The following is an 18,446-nucleotide window of genomic DNA, read 5'->3' as shown; positions in this document are numbered from 1 at the left end:
CATCATAGTACTGACACATTTTGGTTATTTGTGTAGGTTGTATAGGTTTCGCTTATTTTTTTTTCCCACAACATTTTTGCAGATCAAAATGCGCGCTATGATCTGGTGTAGATTGATGCTCAGACAGTACACTGTACAAATGTGATGACAGTCATTTTTTGTCAGCTCTATCCCTTTAAGACACAAGAGCTGCTGACTGTCTGTGCCCGACCTATCCTTGTCACTTTTGCAGTGTGCGTCCTGACAGAACACAAAGCAGATCGTGACCAAATCTGTTGAGAGATTTCAAATAATTTCACATATCTCATCAGGTAGATTGTTTTTTAATCCTGAAGAATAAACCCCAAGAAAAGTGCAATTATATATATAGCTATTATATATATATATAACATTTATTATCTATTCTCTTTATTATTTGTGTTATATTTAATTTGATTACATGTAAGTCTGGACTGTCTGTACTTTTTTTTTTAGCTCTACAAACTACTGTCAACCAAGACAAATTCCTTGTGTAAACACTTGTCTTTTCTGATTCGGATTCAGATGTTAATAGAGAATTAACATCTCGGCGAGGTCGGGTGTACTGTATGGGTGAGGAATATTTTTATTCATCTGGGCACCTAAACTGTCAGCAACTTTTCAATTCAATTAATGAAACAGAGTACAGAATTAGAGTACAGTTGGTTGACATTTTATTATAATAATCACTCATCTTTTTGTTTTTATGAATTTGTTATTGAAAAAAATATCTGCAATCATAACACTTTCGCCATCAGGTACACTTAAATGCACCAACACACACACACACGCATGTGCGTATACACACACACACACAAAACACACGCACACTCTCACGCACACAAAATTAGTATTCATCTTGAAGTTTCTGTAAGACAAAATCTTCACACTCTCAGTTCTTCAGACACATTCTATCTCTTGTTTCTGATGTTTTTTAACCTAAGACAGAGAGAGAGAGAGAAATAATCATATTTCAAGCATATAAATGACTAATATGTATACCAAGATAACCTTACCATTTACAAAATGCATTATAAAAATCTATACGATTAAAAATGAGCTCTGACCTCTGGAGCAGTTCACTAGTAGACACAACTCTATTTTCATCTTCACTGTTGGAGTCTGTGTCGTCTGAGCTGCTATTAGACTCCTCTACCCTCTTCTTCTGTTTCCCTTTATGCTTATGTTTCTTGTTCTTTTTCTTCTGGAAAAAAAGAAGAAAAGTTAAATTAAATGTATTATCAAATTTTGCAAAGATGTCTGGGACTCAGACTGGGTTCATCTGCTCCAGAAGACCCCACCTTTTTCTCTTTTTTGTGTTTCTTGGCTTTGTGTTTCTCTTTATCTTTCTTCTTTTGTTTCTTTTGCTGCGGCGAGTGTGCAGATGGAATAAACCCTGGTAAAGAGACACTCAATGTAAAATGTCATGTTAATATAAAAGAAAGGCTAGTGAAAAGAGAAAAATATTAACTATATTACTGCACCTGTATATTCAGAAGTCTTAGATATTAAAGAAACTATGTCTTGTGTGATTAAAGGATGGAATACACTACACGACTTTTAAATTCTGAACAGATGTTTTTAAAACACTAGGCATCATACACTTACTGACTTTGTAAATAGTGACAGAGGAAGGAAAACTGGCCATCATACACTAAACGACTGAGGATCATTACCAGACTGTAAAGTTGTTCCAATCACAACAAACTCACGCAGAAACAAGCGCACTGTTGCTACGAGACGATTGACAAATGAAAACGATGTGTTCTAAAATCGGCTGAAAATATCAAACAAATTCTAACCGACTGGATGGAATTATAGACTAAAGCTTAAAAATAAAAAATGAGTCTAATGGTGTATAATGAGTCTCTGACCATTATACACCGTGAAATTGTATTGAATCTGTCAACTCAAATATGCAGACTGGCTTCGACTTTCATCAACTAGCGTCAACTACTCCAGACTGTAAATTTGGAGTAAAAATCGTGTAGTGCATTCAAGACTTTAGCTGGAATCAATTCCATAATTTTAGGATCTCAAGTGACATTTATGCTTTAGACATTCATTTACTCCAATGCAAGTTATTATCATTGGTTTAACACGTGTTCACATGATAAATTGAGGGGGATGGTGACTGCAGTGGTTATAGTGACTGACCAGGAGGTGGCAGTCTGGGGCCAAACTCCTCTTCATCCAGGCCTTGTGATTCATCAGGAGCACTGTATGAGGAGGACTGGGTATTTTGTGCTGTAGTTGTTTCAGCAGATGGCTTGCTCTGGACTGTAAGATGCTTTAAATCTGAGGGGAAGAGAAAACAGTCAATAAATGATTATGATAATTTGACAATGACATCTGAATCAATGAAAGATTTTTGTGGAACAGCTTATCTTCAGAATATACCTGGCACTTTGCTAATGTCAGGAGCAGGAGTGATCTGAGCAGAGATGGGTGGGTTGAGTGTCTCTGCACTGATCTGGATTGGTTCAGATGTTGGAGGGGGCACCTCTTTTTCTTCTTCACTATCCTCTTCAGATGAAGATGAGCTCTTCTGATCTGACGAGCTGGCAAAGATGGCTTTAAAGAGATCCATAGGAGGCCTCACTTCTTCTTCATCCTCTTCCTTTTCCTCCTCTTCAGTCTTTGGCTCAGTCTGCTTCCCATCAGACTGTGCCACTTTTACCTGCATAAAAGTGGGATTGTAACATTGAGATTACGTTGTATACAGTACTAAATTAAAAATACTTTAGCGTAACATTTATTTCTGTAAAAGACAAATTTTCAAAATGTATTCTTTAGGAGGCTTTTTAATAATTAGAGTTAAATTAATACAGTCAAGTATCCACTGGTACCTCTGGACTGGCAGAAGCATGTGAAGAGTCGGTCTGGTTCTTTTCCCCAGCTTCGATTTGCTTGGCCACTGAAACCTCACTGCGCGTTTCACTGAGGAACGCACTAAGTGGGTCTTTAGGTTCAGATACCTGCCCTGCTATGTCCCATCTGGATTTCTTATTGACTTCTGGAGTCAAATGGGGAAGGGTTGTGCTGGAGCTGGGAGGTTTGGAAGCACTCTGGGCCTCCCTGCTCACCTGGCTGCTATCCGTTATTGTCAGGAAGTTAAAGACAGAGTACTTATCTCTCTTTATTTTAGGCATTCCAACAGTACTGGACCTGCAAAAGCCAGACAAGATAAATGGAACAAGTGGAGAAAACCCCCCCACACATTTTCTTCCAATTTGAAATACATTTTTAGAACGACAAAAATCCAGTTACATTTTTCATTGACAAGTGTTCACAAAATATTAGCAAAAATAAAATTGTAAATTTTACAGTGACACTGCATCAATGTCAATAAAAAATACAATACAAATGATAGTTCTATTTTTATTTAATTTTACTACAATATTGTTAGCATGAAAAGAAAAATGAAAAACAAATATCTAAGCAATAAAAGTGACAATGTAAATTTAAATGTAGTAATTTTGATAAAATTTTTAACTATTTTAATTTTATTTAAAAGTTGGTGGAAAGTACACATTACTTAACACACATTGCATTAACAAGTACCTGTATTTTCTTTGAGCCTGAAAATGATCATAATTGCATTGTGTATTCTTTCAATTAGTGCAAATCACAATGTTGATTTGCACAATCTTTGTCCTTAATATACTCAAATAGTAAAGGAATATCTTCAGATACAGCATATGATTTGATCCACCAAAACTGAAAGTCTGTCTTACCCTGGATAAGGGTTTGGAACGTTGAACCTTTTACACAATAGTTTATCAGGGTGCCACTCATATGTTTCTCTGGTCAGCTTTCCAAACATCTTCATCTTCACAGCGGCCTGCTTGTCATCCACATCATTCTAAAAAAAAATAAAGTGAATATTAAAGTACAATTATAATAAACAGTGGACCATTCTTGAACCATAAGTGCCTTTTAGTTCCATTTTAACCGAACAAATTACCTAAACTTATTACTAAAGTTTAATGTGAAAAGTTAACTGATTGAACTGAAGGTAACTCCATACCTCTTGATCTCGTGTGACCTCAACACTGTCTGTATCCTCCTCATGTTTGCTACGTGTGAAACGTGAAGAGAGAGAAGAGTTGCTGGGCTTATAGAGTAATGCAGAACGCACAAATTCCTCCCTTTCTCTCCCTCTCTCCCACTCCGTCATGGAACAGTCCAGACTTGACTCCAGGGCATCTACAAATCACCGCCACAGAGTGGAAATCAGATATTTAGCTAAATCCAAATTAGCAAAGTCTAGGATAAATCACACCAACCATAACTGATCAAATTCACCTTTATCGCCCTTTTTGAGTTTGTTGATGTACAGATCATAGCGAGCCTGTTTCTGAGGATTATTTGCAAAAGGTTTAAAGGTTTTGCTAGCATCTGCAGTGGGACCGGACCAAGCATTCAAAACCATCTGTGTTTCAGAGGAAACCTGAGAGGTTAGAGAATTGGTCTGTGGGGTGGTTGACTGGAAACGGCAGGACAGGGCCTGTAGAGCGGCAGCTTTAGCCGAAGCCACCACAGCAGCTCGATCTTCAGCTGAGGAAAGGTTTCTCACGGACTTATTCTGCTCCTCGGCTGCTCTGCGGATCTCATTCAGCCGCTCTCTGTCCTTACTGGCAAGCAGCTCAAACACAGAGCTTGGGCCTACAAAACAAACAGATTTTAAATTAAGTTTGGGTTAAAAATTGCCCATAATACATTATTGGGTTAAAAAAGTGCATTCATTAAGATTCTCTCACATTCAAAACAAATGGAAATTTGTAATTTATTCACATTCATAACAAACAGACCTTGATTTTGTACAACATATTTTAGATATAGATTACATTTTAATTCACAGAAGGGGTTGTGTGGCTCTCTCATAATATACCAGTATTGACAATAATCGTGATATTTGACAAATGAAATCTTTATAGCATGCTAATACTAAACTTACAATAATATCATCAAATGCCTGTAACTATCTGGTTGACACTTCAACACAGTATTGCACCTTGACGCCGGTTGTCACTAGTGATAAAACAGAAAAAAAAAGATGACAACAGTGTGTAGCTTCTACTGCTGAACAAAATCATGATGGAGGAGATGATAGATGAAAGCGAGCCACTCCACCCACTTTCAAAATAAAGTAAGTTTCCCAGTCTGGGAGCTTTTTGGATTCTGGTAAAAAGTTGGGGAGTGCAATAAGTACAGCAAGTTCTTTTGTAAAGTTATGGTTACTAACTCTCTCTGCCTACCTACATTCTTTCAAAAAGAGAAAATCAGCCAAAAAGAGAGAAAACACAAAAGATCAATTTGACTGATTGCAATATTTCTATAGATATCACAATAATAGTATTATCATGAATTACTTATCCAGAGTGAGCAAAGGGGCTGGCAAAATAACTCTGGACCCCTCACATCCAGCACACTCCCTCTTTGAACTGTTACTGTCTGGTCGACGCTACAGAGCTCTGAGCACCAGAACGACCAGACACAGGAACAGTTTCTTCCCTCAGTCAATACATCTCATGAACACTCAACAATAAACGTGGAACACACAACTAATACATTATCCATTCACCACACTCACTTATTTCATTTTTATTTTTCTCATTTCTAATTTGCACATACTTGACCTGTACATACATAGTCGCCTATATTATATATTGTGTTTTTTTTCTTGTTTTGTTTTTGTTGCTTTGTACATTGGTTATTGTCTATTTCATGTTATTTTGTTTTTATTACCTGTGTCCTGTCCTGTTACTGTCTTTCTGTTGCACTGTGGAGCTTCTGTCACTACAACAAATTCCTTGTATATGTAAACATACTTGGCCAATAAAGCTCATTCTGATTCTGATTCTGAATTACTTCACTCTTGATAATCTTGTATTGAAAATCAGCCTTAATCTGAATTCAATTGCAATTACAAATCTATCATTTAAATTATTTTTAAACAATCTCAACACATACGCAGGGACATCATTACCCTGTAGAGGCATTTCTCCCAGCATGTCACGTCTCAGAGAAGAGTCTAAGCTGTGACGGCCCTGCTGCGGTGCTTCCTGTGATAGGTGTCCACGTGAAGTCTGCAGTGCCTGGGCAACGATGGGGCTGACGGTGGATGAATCAACCACAGGACGGAAGTAATGTACGGGCCGATAATCACGGGGCAAATCAGGGGGAGGATAGACCTAGAAAACAAAACCAATTAGCCTATTTTAACTGCACAACTTACAAGCCTAGCACTGTTATTGTGAATAACGAGTGTATTACTATTTTAATCTCTGTGACTTGGGAGGCCAGTGTAAACCCATCCAGAATCTTGCCCAAATATACCACATCTCTTTTTGAGTCTAGAACAAAAACAAATGCATTTGTCATGACGAAACCATTTTTCCTGCTAAAACACTCAAATAGCATTCTTTTCTGACATCCTGAAGCAACTAAAGTGATTGGAAGTATCATGACATTATAAGAACACAGAAGAGTACTTCCTGTCACCAACCATTCTTCTTCCTGGTGTACTGCTGGGGAGCGGTCCATCCGTAGAGTCCATCCCCTGGTTCTTCTCCTCCCAGAAAAGTATCATAGTTGGACATGGAGTCTTTATGATAAATATCGGCGTCTTCGTTCTCCATTGCACCAACACCAAACGCCTACACACATGTATACACTAATGTCAGCATGTATCTTCTAATATAAGTGCTCAAATTTATTTTTTTAGGCCATTACTGATTGTACTTTGGCCTTACCTGTCCTGCAATCCCACCCCTGCCTTGCTGTCCTGAATTTCTGCCTCCAAATAAGCTGCTTGTTCTGTCAGACTGAAGCGTGAAGAGGTTTAAATGTGCTGATTCTGATCCGCCACCCAAGGCCTGAAGTGGGTTCAGCCCTTGGTAACCCAGACCATGGGAGTCGACTTTAGGGGTGAAGTCCACTGGGACCACATCTTTGGGGGCAAAGGTCACATTCTCTGGAGCGAATTCATCATCATCCTCCTTTAAAAAAATTGGGTATATGTTTTTCAGTCTGACTAAAGCAAGTTCAGCAGTAAGTCTATTCTTCACATTATAATCACATAGGCTGCATCCGAATATCTATACTTCCCTACTAAACGGTAGATGAAAAACAGTGTGTAAAAAGAGTAGTGTATCTGAATTCACATTATTCATAAGACAGTAGATGAAAAGTACTCAGGTGATCTACTACTTTCTAAATTGCGCATCCAGTGGACACTTTATTATGCCATGACACCCAGACACGGGAGGGGATTTGTGAATGGAAGTCATGCAAATGACCTGGTAAGTCACATAACAATGACGACACCATAGCAAATGTAGTACATCCAGATTACATTTATACTATCCAGAACAGACTTTTTAAACAGTCATGAAAGTATATGATTCCAGACACAGCCATAATAAGCTTCAAATGAATCTGATGAAAACCCATACACTAAACAATGCCCACCTCTGACTCCTCTGATCCATTGGGCGGCAACGCACAGCCATAAAGTTTAACCGCATCTGAAAGATGAGAAAGAGCAAATGTTAACATGTAGCCTTTCCAAATCAAAACCTAAAAATGGCACTACATTTAAAACAAAACATTTATCATATTTTGTCTCATTACCAGTGTTTTGCTTGCGTTGCTTTCTCTTCAGTCTTGGTCCGACTCCCTGGCCATCTTTCCAGCCCATTTTTCTCAGCAGCTCCACACCAGTGGATGACCTGGAATTACACAAAACTTCAGTTTACAACTACATTTTTGTTAGATAATAAATATAGTTAGAGAGTGATGAGTACCTTGCAGGGGCAATAAGCTCTTCCAGCAGTCCAGTGTCTCCAGGTATCAAAGCAGCAAGAGAGCTGACTGCTCTTGCCTTGTCCTTTAACTGATCCTTCCTCTCAGATGCAAAATCATCTGTAGTGATAATCTCTTGAGGGGCAATACCATGCTCACTAAAATCCTTCAAGTAAGCATATTCTTTATTAGATATAACATGTCAAGAACTTCACAGGTAGCACAGTATTATTGAAGTGGAGAACCGAGATCCACACACAAACCTCCTCATCCATGAAGTCCTCTGGTCTAGCATTCGGTCTCTCTGCCTTTTGCTGTCGAGATGATACAAATGTTGATGGAGCCCAGCCTAAAGAACACAGCAGACTAGTTAAACTGCGACAAGACCCGGTTAACAGAATTAAAGCATCAGTGCACTGAGCAAGGCTGCCACTGACCTTCTTTAGTGCCAACTGTGTTGAAGTAACCAGCGGAGAAGCCACCAGTGAAAGCCCCGTGAAATCTCTTGTAGCGGCCCTTCTCATCCTTAACCGTCTGTTCGTGCACAGGCACCGGCTTTCTGATGGGTTCATCTGAAATACACATAACGTTATACGAACACCGTGGATTTGCGTAGAGAAGTGTGCGCTTTCTACGCCTGCATTTTTATTAAAACATTCCCAGCTCCTATGTGTCAAAAACCAGCAAATTCACACAAATGACAGCTTCATTGCACACATTTTAGTACCTTCTTCCAGAGGCTCTAAAGGAGTTCCATAACTCACGAAGTCCTCATCGCTATCTTCGTCGGACGCCATGTTTACAAGACGTACGGTGGCCGCATGAGCTCCTGCGATGTCTGATTCGTGAACCAATCGCTCTTTTGGTTCGGATCTTTTCAATGAATCAGTTGAACCGGTTCACCGGTCTGATTCTGAACAGTTGTATCACGAGTCTGACTGAATCGGTCCGAGCGGTTCTCACCTCACAATGATTCACAATGTGCCGATAGAAAGAGAATTTGAATTGATAAGACGTTTGACTAATAGTGTAAATAAAAAAAAAATATTGGAATGGTGTGTAATTGCGTTTTGATATAGTATTTGCGGTTTTTTTATTAGCATTATCCTGGTTGGAAAACACGAAATTGCAATAAAACCTCTACTATCCGTTTTATAAACCTTATTGTTATTGTAACATAAATATGTATATAAATGTGGATTTTCGAATCGTTTTTTAAATATGTAAAGGAAGACGACACAACTAAGTTCGAAAGAACCGATTTGCTGAAATGGCTCAGACTTCAAATCACTTTTAAGATGTCTTTACGCGAAATAAGGTTGCTTTGTGTCTGCTCAAAATACAGTGTAAAATGCTGCATAAAAGCCAGACCCACCTTAGCCCTCAGTATCAAATTATACAGTTGTAATTGCTGTGTACGTGCATTTATACCATCTTTGAGCAGCAATGTTAAGACAGCTATAACCCTGATAGCACACGTACATCTCGGAGATGTCTATTTGATGTCTGCATTTACATCAGCAAGATGTATTTTTTAGGGTGTTTGCTCATCTGCAATACGTCTATAGGACGTTTCCTTTTAGATGTCAAATAAACGTCTATTAGATGTCTTTAAGATGTTTATGATTTAGAATGTATGTAAAACTGACATCTGAAAGACGTCTGTAGACAGCTTTCCAGATCAAGAAATCTAGCAGACGTACGTGTGCTATCTGGGAAAGATCTCTTGATCTGGAAAGCATCTGCTGTCTTCAAACATCTGACAGACGTCTTTCATTTGTCAGTTTTACATACATTCTAAATCATAAATATCTTAAAGACATCTAATAGACATCTATTTGACATCTAAAAGGAAACGTCCTATAGACGTATTGCAGATGAGCAAACACTCTAAAAAATACGTCTTGCAGATGTCAGATAGACGTCTCCGAGATGTACTTGTGCTATCAGGGGAAGCACATTTGCAGTGTAAATTTGACATAATACCTTCACATTTATGCATTTGGTAGTCACTTTTATCCAAATCGACTTACATTCAAGGTTTACATTTCATCATTACATGCATTGCCTGGAAACAGAACCCGCCATGAGCTTTGTATTGCTAGCACAATGCTGTACCATTTGGGCTATAGGAATTTGATAAGCAGACACATTGTCTGTCTTGTTAACTGGTTTTCAGGTTAAGAGACATTAATAATAATAAATGGCAAGAAACAATGTACAACAAACATCTTTTATTATTGCCAAGCTTATTTAAAGATTTTCTTGTAGACTTTTACTCTCGAGTGAAAGTAAATAAAATCTCAGCCTGCCATGACACTCATTAAAGATGCATTTGCCTGTTTCCCTTATATGTTAAACATCTAGTGCAGCCTTTGGTCGCATAAAAGTACTTTTTAAAAACAACAAAAAGCAGCGTATCATGTCATAGGCATTGACATTATACAAATGTTACCTACATATATAAAGGTCAGCTTAAGGTGAACAAATATCTGCACTTTAACGTTTATGATGTGTTCAGCAATTTACTTAAAAATACATACACCGTATGCATCTAAAATAGGACAACAGCTTTACAAATGAGGATATCAAAATCCACAATCAAATAAAACTCAAATTTTCCAAAAGAAATATAAGGATGTTATCTAAAAATAGAAGAAACTATGTTTTTCTTCAAAATGGGCATTTCCGTTTGAGCTCCCATTGCTTCTTCATAAATTGCAGAGGGAAGTTAGAGTCCTATTAGGGAGGTCGACCTTCACACACTTTGGATAATCTCCCGGCATTGAGGCCTATGTGCAATCTTGATGAATAATATGATAATATGAAATACTCTCCACTTCTGTCTCTTCAAGGTGCTATTGGATATGAGGCCGTGGTTTCAGTATAAGTTTCCCCGTCTAGTAGGAGAGAGGGAAAAATGGAAATGTTTGCACAAGAAAAATTACTTTGCATTCATAAACCAGTGAAACTGAGAGATCAAAAGGGCAATTCAGAGGACACGAGTACTCACATCATCACAGGACATGTTATATTCCGCTAGTACTGTCCGACAGCGTGCTGCAATACTGCAAGAGGTTAAGGAGAGATTTAGTAGTCACTGATCATTTGCAGTTTTGTAATTGTCAATAGTCAACAGACTGGCTGAATACAATGAAGACAGTACAAATTTATTGTATTAAAAAGGATACATAGAAGGTGCAACAACTCGTTTGTGTATTCCAGCAAAGAAAAGCCCAATCAGAGTCACACAGCTGATTGTGAAAAATGGATGATTCCATAAAGATGAGAAGAAAGAAACCTGTGGAAAAAGAGAACAAGATAGACTAACAACTATAAGGGCAAACAGGCAGAGTGTGGCATTTGATGCTAATCTGACACCTCCAAATTTGACATACTTTCTGAGTGTCTGGATCTATCAGCCAGTTCCAGGCGCCTGTGGCTGTGCACACAGACACCACAATCAGAATCACTGCAAAAAGAAGGCAGAATTGATTAATTAAAACACAAAAGGCACAATATGCTTAATTTCAGTCCTTGTTTATTAACATGTTATGGACACGTGGAAAGCATTTACAGATCTTGGCTCAGACCAGACACATAGTCCAGGTTTTAAACTGCTTGAAACGATTCAATAAAGATCTGACCAGACAAGCTGGACTGACTTACTGCGCCAACGACCTGTAGCCGGCTGCAAACAAGACACATAATCCGTCAGTCTCCTCTCAAAAGCCTTCAGGTCTGCGAAGGAGCAAAACAACTGTATCAGCACAGGACTTACAGTGAGGTAAGCAACATCTGTTTTCTAATTTGAACACATTTTAGTTTTAATTTACAAAGAATTCGAACACCAGGACAAGTTCAAAGACAGTTTTGTATCATTACAATGTTGGTAGTACACATAAATGTACAATGTGTATTTTTTTCCCCCATGTGACCTGTACCCAGATCTCCCAATTTATTTATCAACTAAAGTGATTTTCTGACAGCTGCAGGGCTTTTATTAAAACTACAGATGGAACTTCCGCAATTTTGTATTCCCGACTATGAGCAGTTGAATCGAGCCCAGAGCATTATGGGTGTTGGAGTTTTCCTATATTTCTAGCGAAAGTGAACGCCACAAACCTTTTCTCCGTTTTTCAGTCATTTAACACCTCTTTCAAAAACATTTCGCCTTTCTACTGTATAGACAGCCAAGTGTTATTTAAACACCATATTGTAAGCGGTGAATCACCCCTTTGAGACACCACGCTGCTGTGTTTCACATCACTCTGAAAAACGCATAATGAAGAAAAGCTAAAAATATAGATGGGCAAATACACTGATTTGAGTTTATATGGTCAGAAACATCAGCTGTACCAGGCATATCAATGCAGAGGCAGCTTTATAGCTTTTATATTTTCGGGAAAATGTGCACTACTTTGCATGCATTACACGTCAGTGTCTGATATGCTGGCAGTATGATTGGCCAACACGATGTTTAAAAACCAAGACCGGGTTTTGCAATGACAGAGGAGCTGCACTCCTTGTTGAGGCACCAGTTTTGCGAGATTTCGTTTCACATACTTACGTTCATAATGTTGCTGCAGTGCATTTCAATAAAATAAACCACGCTTTTAACAACTGAAGGGTCTTAGAATCTTAGCTTAGATGCTAGCAGCCCTGTGTCAACACTTTACATCTAACTTGCCATAACAAACACATGGACGCTGCGCTAATATTTGGATATGACACTTGGAGATGAGAACACTAAACTGAGAATCGATTTATTGAAAAATACCTTCGGCTTGTTCTAATGAATTCATTGCTCTTCCCCCAAGTGCTGAAGTCGCCGAGTGTAGGCCTGCAAACACACAATCGCGGAAGCTCTCTTCTCATTGGCTCCTAGAAAAGAGGGCGTCATCTTAAGGAAATAGGTTCACTTATTTTGTTAAGTAGATGCTTCGATATTTAGTTGTCTACTATTTTTCAGCTAAGAATATTCAGTAATCAGATGCATTAATTTATTTAAATAAATTCAAAAGCTGTCAAGACGGTTTACTTGCTTACTTTTATTGTTACAAGGACAGCCAATCTGATTATACTTAAAACTGTAATGCAACTCAACTTACTTTTTCAAGCTGAAGTGGGTCGATTTTTTTTACAATGCATGTCTTCTGTGTTCAAAGGAAATTTTATACCAAAAGTATATTGTTGAAAACAAAATTACATCTCCAGCAATTCAACATCTGTAAGCTTAAGATTTTGAGTTTCTTATTATGATGTGCTGATGGGGTTTTCCCCTTAATTATTCCCCTTGTATTAGTCTTGGAAGAAAAAAAAAACTTGAGAAAAAACCTGTGTGTGTTTCTTTCTCTCTTCTACAAGTTTTTATCTCCCCATCTTTCTCTTTTACAGTCATGTGGCTTGTGAGATCAGCATGAGAAATGGATCTGACATCATATATATTATTTATTTGTTTATTTGTTTGTGGACTAAGAAAATTTCACACGTATGTTAGATTCCGTATTTTCCTCTCTTTTTAGTCCTCTTTCCATCATTAAATATAAAATTTGATCTGATATTCAAACATTTATCGTTTTATCATTTATACCTGCCCAGCAGTGAAGCAGAATATATGCAAGGAAAGAGCTGAAAGCAGTAGACAAAGGTAATAATGAGCACAGTTTACTGAATATGCTAATTGCGTCCTTCTCGGTGTAGTTAATCTGACAAATACAAATCCAACGACTGTGAATGAGTATTGTTATGTCAAACAAATGCAATGGAAAATTATTCCTCCACATCATCCTATGACATTTGTAACCTTAAAATGGAGACATGGTTTCACAGCCTAACTAACAAAAATATTTAAAAATGATTAAATATATAATAGAGAGCATCAACAACATAATAAAAGACAAAGAAGCAGAGCCTTCAGAGAATACCATTTTATCTCAATATTCAAGCAAACTAAAATTATTAGATGAGCTGAGTACTAGATGCAATAATCAGCTTTGTTGTTTTTGGGTATGAATTTATTTACTAACACCAGGTTAAACTTTTCCCTCAGTAAAGCCCCTATCTCACAGTCGGGGATTTCTTTCATGCCCACCAAGTCTGAGTCCTCTTTGAATGTGACCTCGCTGTACGTCCAACCAATCAGAGCTCTGAAGCCTGTGGGCGTCTGAAGGGAGCAAATGGATTTGAGCATGAACAGAGAGTCTGGACTAGTCTGCAGGGATTCTGATGTCTCTTGGAAATGATCTGCATCACGGGGTGTTAATGTGAAGAAGTACAATTTTTTGGTGAGCCATTTATCAACAAGGCTAGAATTAGCAAAGGCCTTATCTTGGACCAATTGCTTCCTTCTGGTCCTCTCCAAAACCCACTGCATCCCATTATTTAGGAGGCGGAATATGCCTGGAGGCTGTGGCTGGTCTTTACCTGAGATCAACTCTAAGGGATGCCAGATTTGGCATGACACTCCAAAGCTCACATCTGCAATGTATTGCTTCCCATCAATCTCCACCAGATTGATGAGATGAGAGTCCGTGGGAAGGAACTCCTGTTCCTGTGAGTTGAACACTTTGGAGCCTAATATGGTGAATTTGTACCCCATCTCCTTCAGGACCCATGAGAACAGGAGGTTGTTTTCACAACACCAGCCTCCCCGGTTGCTTTTGACTATTTTATCATAGATGATGTGCAGGTCCATAGTGTTCTTCTCGCCAGAATGGATGCTGAGGTTCTCAAATGGAATATTCATAACATGCAGCTTGTGGATGGTGAAAAAATTGTCCAGGTCGGCTTTGTCATATTGGCCAGTAAACCCAATCCTGTTCAAGTACTCCCTCAGGTCCATTATATCCCTACAAGCAACAATGTACAAAGTTTTAACATAAAATATCTAGTTATTTTATATGGTTATACAGTATATGAAAATATATAATTTCAGGACTTACAAGCAAGTTAAATGGTGGCTCAAGGAAATACATTTTTTATTGTTATTTTCACATGCAATCTTTCAAATGGCATAATATATATAGGAGCAAGATAATATTTTTTAAATCTAAAAATACATTTCAGACTTATGAAATTCTTTAATTAACTGTACATCTTAGGCAACTAAAATATATTGAAAAATCTATATCAGCTTATGTTTTGCCTTTTTGTATATATTAAACATAATGATAATTATACAGTATATACAGTATATATATATATATATTTGCCATGCAGGTAATTTAGTTTCAAGCTCTGTTTTGAGACATAACAGGGTGAATTCAGCTTAATTGGGACATTTTCCCAGTCATCTCAATGGCAAAAGTAGCCTATACCGAATATACAACAATCAATAAAGAAAATTCTTTAGAATTTAAAAAATCCTACCCTTAAGATGAATCCAGTGAGAGCTGAAGGAAGCGCAATACTCAGAAAGAATGTCTGCAAAATGAGGGGACTGTATAACACACCCTTGAACCACAGAGTAATAAATTAACTATGAATGATAAACAAAGGGCAAAATCCACAAAGACTGAACATTTCTCAACACACAGCATTCATTACTACTGTTTTTCAAAGTATTGTTTCACAGAAGAGCCTTACTGGTGATAAATACTGAAACCAGTGCTTATCTGTTTGTTTCATTTGCAGACCATTACACAACATGCTTCCTGTCTTGTGACTGTTGCTAAAATGAGTTTGGCAGATACAGTATGGCCCCTAATCTTTTGTGTAAGCTAATGTCTCTACTAGAAATGGCTGAGAATATTGTTTCTTAGATTTCCTGCCTTGCTCTTGCTCTCTCTCCAGGCTACTGCTTTGCATAATGTCTCAATGTTAAATTCATCACAATATAAACAGTTTATGTTTACTTCAAATATTTTCATATTACTGTGAAACATAATGTCATGCGAACCCGTTATCTAAATTAAGTTCAAGTTTATTTGTATAGCGCTTTTTACGATACAAATCGTTGCAAAGCAGCTCTACGGGAAATTAAGTTTCCACAATATATTTATATATTGCAGAACCTTAATATATTTAACTTATGGCAAAATTAGGTAATTCTGTAAATTAGAAATTTATATTAAGGCACTTATGAACACCTGCAACTTGGGTAGAAATACAATAATAATAGGGCTAAAATCAGAAGCCTTTTGTTTTACAGCGTCCTCAAGTGGTCAAATTAAGCTAATGTTTAAGATTCAGATTCATTTTTATATTTTGTATAAATAATGGTCTCAGCATGCATCAATGTTATTCCTCAAATAACAGCTTATAAAAGGTCTGTTTAATTGCTAAATAAAAATACCACCATTATACTATGTGTAGCAATTAATGCATATTAATACTGATGTTCTCGAGCAACACCAGTTTGATATTTATCTAAACTAACAGAAAACATGAACAGTTCTTGAGAAAAATGCTTTAAACTGTCACATTTCCTGACACAATCAGTACTTAAAAAGCTGTTTTATGTGTTTTTATAGTGCATTTGCCAAATTATGATCCACTGTAAAATAAAATTCTCTGATAAAACATACATCTTGTAACCTCCAATCACCAACTGTCCTACTGTCCATACTGTGCAAACAAAAGCGTGATATATGTATATATAAGCCTCCATAAAATAAATGAGACAAACGGCAGTACTTGATATGGCCCATTTCCAACAGTGTGGGACACTGTCTGCAACTGCATTATATGCAGACTCACTGTATTGATTGTGCAACATGAAGGACTGAAATTATTTCAGTGGCTGAAATAATCTTCTGGCTGCTTCAAAAATCACCACATCCCTTATATAACTTTTGTGGTCTTACACATCATAGATTAATCTCACCAATACATCTACATTGGTCTGAATCCATTAAAATATTTTACTACTATTCATACAATGTTGTATCAACTACCTCCCTTATTCTATTCTATTCTGTTTATTTATTCTGTTTCTAGATAACTGTCTGCATTTTTATATATGCCTGTGTTGACTATTGTTGTCTGTCTGTATGAAATATCATCAAATTATTTTACTTTTTCAGCAGTTTGGTTTCCTTTGGATTGACAATGGCTGTTTGAAACACATACAAGCAATAATCAATGTAATTTAAAAACTCATAGGATATTTTTTATCTTGAGACCAACTTGTTGGTCTCAAGATAAAATATCCTTCATGTTCTGAATTAAAACTGAAGAAAAGCAGAGAAAGTAAGCAAGAGTTTCACATGGTTTGGTCAGTAGACACAGAGCTGTTGTTGTGGAAAACATACATCACTGAGCAAACTCCAAGGCTTGTGGTCTGAAACACTTGTTGCTTGATTGGGAGACAAAAGTGCTGTATCACGAGTTAGCCACAAAAAGAAAGGAGGAAATTCCCTTTTCCTAAGTTCTTTGCACAGAAAAATTTGAAGTTTTAAGTCATGCAAGGTATTTTCCATTTTCTGTTTAATTTTCTTGAAATAGGATATGCTCGTAAACAAAGATAAGTAAAAACAAACAAAAAACAACAACAAAAAACTGAAACCAAATTTTTTTATATCAGCATGATGTTATATTGCTAATAATTGATAATGAACATGTTGACTACTTGTTTTGAGAGTTTCAGAGATAACCTAAGCTATAGTTATTCAACAGCACCATAAAATACAATTTTATGATTTAGAACAAATTCTTGTGAGTTTTTATCTTATCTAAGCAACTTTATTGGCTAGGCTATAGCCTACCAAGCTTATTTCTTGGGTCATTTATGAAATCATTTATTTCATAGATGAAACGAAGAGTTCATCTATGATACTTTGGAAAAAAAAAACGTGGGGTTACAGTGTAACCTTGGTTCTCTGAGTGAGAGACTATCTCTCCACCAGAATACATACGTATGGGACTATGACACCACCCGTGGCATGTGACGTGGATTATCTGTAAAACATTAATTATGCCCATACGCAGATCGTACCCACCTGTGTATATAAGGGATGATCATAGAGCATTACTTCCTCTAAATGAACGCGTCTCTGAGTGACAGTTCGGTGGAGAGAGAACTTGGTTCTCACTCAGAGAACCAAGGTTCCCCACGTTCTCTATCGTATCGAGACTAGCTCTCCACCAGAATACATACGTATGGGACTGTAAGACACGTCGGGAAGAGGAGGTGTATAACTTTATTAAATAAATTTGTACACCAACATAGATATATGTGGAAAACAATCAAGAGTATTGAACAAATCACTGAGAACATGCATACCCAATCTAAGTAAATTATCTACCAGATGCTATCATGGCAGCTGTCTTCTCCTGCCATAAGCATCATTCCTTAGCCAGTCCTAGCACAGACTTAGAAAAGTATGTACTTGCTGCCACATTTACCCTGTAGTACCGTGTAAAGGTGGACGGAGCAGCCCATGAAGCTGCTACACAAATATCACCCATGGATGCCCTCCTAAACAGAGCCCATGAAGCGAGCACACTGCGTGTAGAGCGTGTGTGAGGGTGGGAGGGAGCAGGCAATCCAGCTCCATCATATACCTGCCATATTGTATCAACTATCCAATGAGAAAGCCTAGCCTTTGACAGAGGGTGACCAAGCTTCTCTGTCTTAAAGCAGACAAACAATTGGTCTGTAACTCTGATTTGACTTG

The 18,446-nt window shown here is 37.5% G+C and overlaps 3 protein-coding genes across 3 annotated transcripts; all 3 read right to left on the bottom strand.

Moving 5' to 3' along the window:
• Nucleotides 1-679: 679 nt before the first annotated feature.
• On the bottom strand, nt 680-8,661 carry LOC306883361 (G patch domain-containing protein 1-like). The gene is made up of 19 exons (XM_079438557.1): nt 8,555-8,661; nt 8,265-8,399; nt 8,091-8,176; nt 7,830-7,993; nt 7,657-7,754; nt 7,495-7,550; nt 6,777-7,022; nt 6,530-6,680; nt 6,298-6,377; nt 6,011-6,215; nt 4,327-4,686; nt 4,049-4,227; nt 3,756-3,883; nt 2,868-3,186; nt 2,419-2,698; nt 2,176-2,316; nt 1,320-1,414; nt 1,086-1,222; nt 680-957 (listed from the first exon to the last, which is right to left on the bottom strand). The coding sequence occupies exons 1-19, from the start codon at nt 8,622-8,624 to the stop codon at nt 930-932; spliced, it is 2,958 nt and encodes a 985-aa protein (XP_079294683.1). The 5' UTR covers nt 8,625-8,661; the 3' UTR covers nt 680-929.
• Nucleotides 8,662-9,825: 1,164 nt separating this feature from the next.
• LOC306885517 (nuclear envelope phosphatase-regulatory subunit 1-like) lies at nt 9,826-12,697 on the bottom strand. The gene is made up of 6 exons (XM_079442091.1): nt 12,608-12,697; nt 11,497-11,568; nt 11,226-11,299; nt 11,019-11,128; nt 10,841-10,895; nt 9,826-10,727 (listed from the first exon to the last, which is right to left on the bottom strand). The coding sequence occupies exons 1-6, from the start codon at nt 12,630-12,632 to the stop codon at nt 10,686-10,688; spliced, it is 378 nt and encodes a 125-aa protein (XP_079298217.1). The 5' UTR covers nt 12,633-12,697; the 3' UTR covers nt 9,826-10,685.
• A 1,048-nt stretch (nt 12,698-13,745) lies between these two features.
• LOC306877812 (arylamine N-acetyltransferase, pineal gland isozyme NAT-10-like) lies at nt 13,746-15,445 on the bottom strand. The gene is made up of 2 exons (XM_079429789.1): nt 15,199-15,445; nt 13,746-14,678 (listed from the first exon to the last, which is right to left on the bottom strand). Exon 2 carries the CDS (start codon nt 14,669-14,671, stop codon nt 13,805-13,807), a length of 867 nt encoding a protein of 288 aa, XP_079285915.1. The 5' UTR covers nt 14,672-14,678; nt 15,199-15,445; the 3' UTR covers nt 13,746-13,804.
• Between the last annotated feature and the right edge of the window lie 3,001 nt (nt 15,446-18,446).

The sequence above is a fragment of the Barbus barbus genome (assembly GCF_936440315.1).
Source record: "Barbus barbus genome assembly, chromosome: 2".
Lineage (NCBI taxonomy): Eukaryota > Metazoa > Chordata > Actinopteri > Cypriniformes > Cyprinidae > Barbus > Barbus barbus.
The sequence above is the reverse complement of the archived record's forward strand: the minus strand, read 5'-3'. Positions and strand labels throughout refer to the sequence as shown.

Coding starts and splice junctions, on each gene's coding strand:
- LOC306883361 (XM_079438557.1), bottom strand. CDS start 8,624: ATGGCGTCCGACGAAGATAGCGATGAGGACTTCGTGAGTTATGGAACT. Junction 8,177..8,264: donor CACAGTTGGCACTAAAGAAG/GTCAGTGGCAGC, acceptor TGTGTTCTTTAG/GCTGGGCTCCATCAACATTT. Junction 3,187..3,755: donor GTTCCAAACCCTTATCCAGG/GTAAGACAGACT, acceptor TGGCTTTTGCAG/GTCCAGTACTGTTGGAATGC.
- LOC306885517 (XM_079442091.1), bottom strand. CDS start 12,632: ATGAATTCATTAGAACAAGCCGAAG. Junction 11,569..12,607: donor TTCATTAGAACAAGCCGAAG/GTATTTTTCAAT, acceptor GCTCCTTCGCAG/ACCTGAAGGCTTTTGAGAGG. Junction 10,896..11,018: donor CGAGTTGTTGCACCTTCTAT/GTATCCTTTTTA, acceptor AACCTCTTGCAG/TATTGCAGCACGCTGTCGGA.
- LOC306877812 (XM_079429789.1), bottom strand. CDS start 14,671: ATGGACCTGAGGGAGTACTTGAACAGGATTGGGTTTACTGGCCAATAT.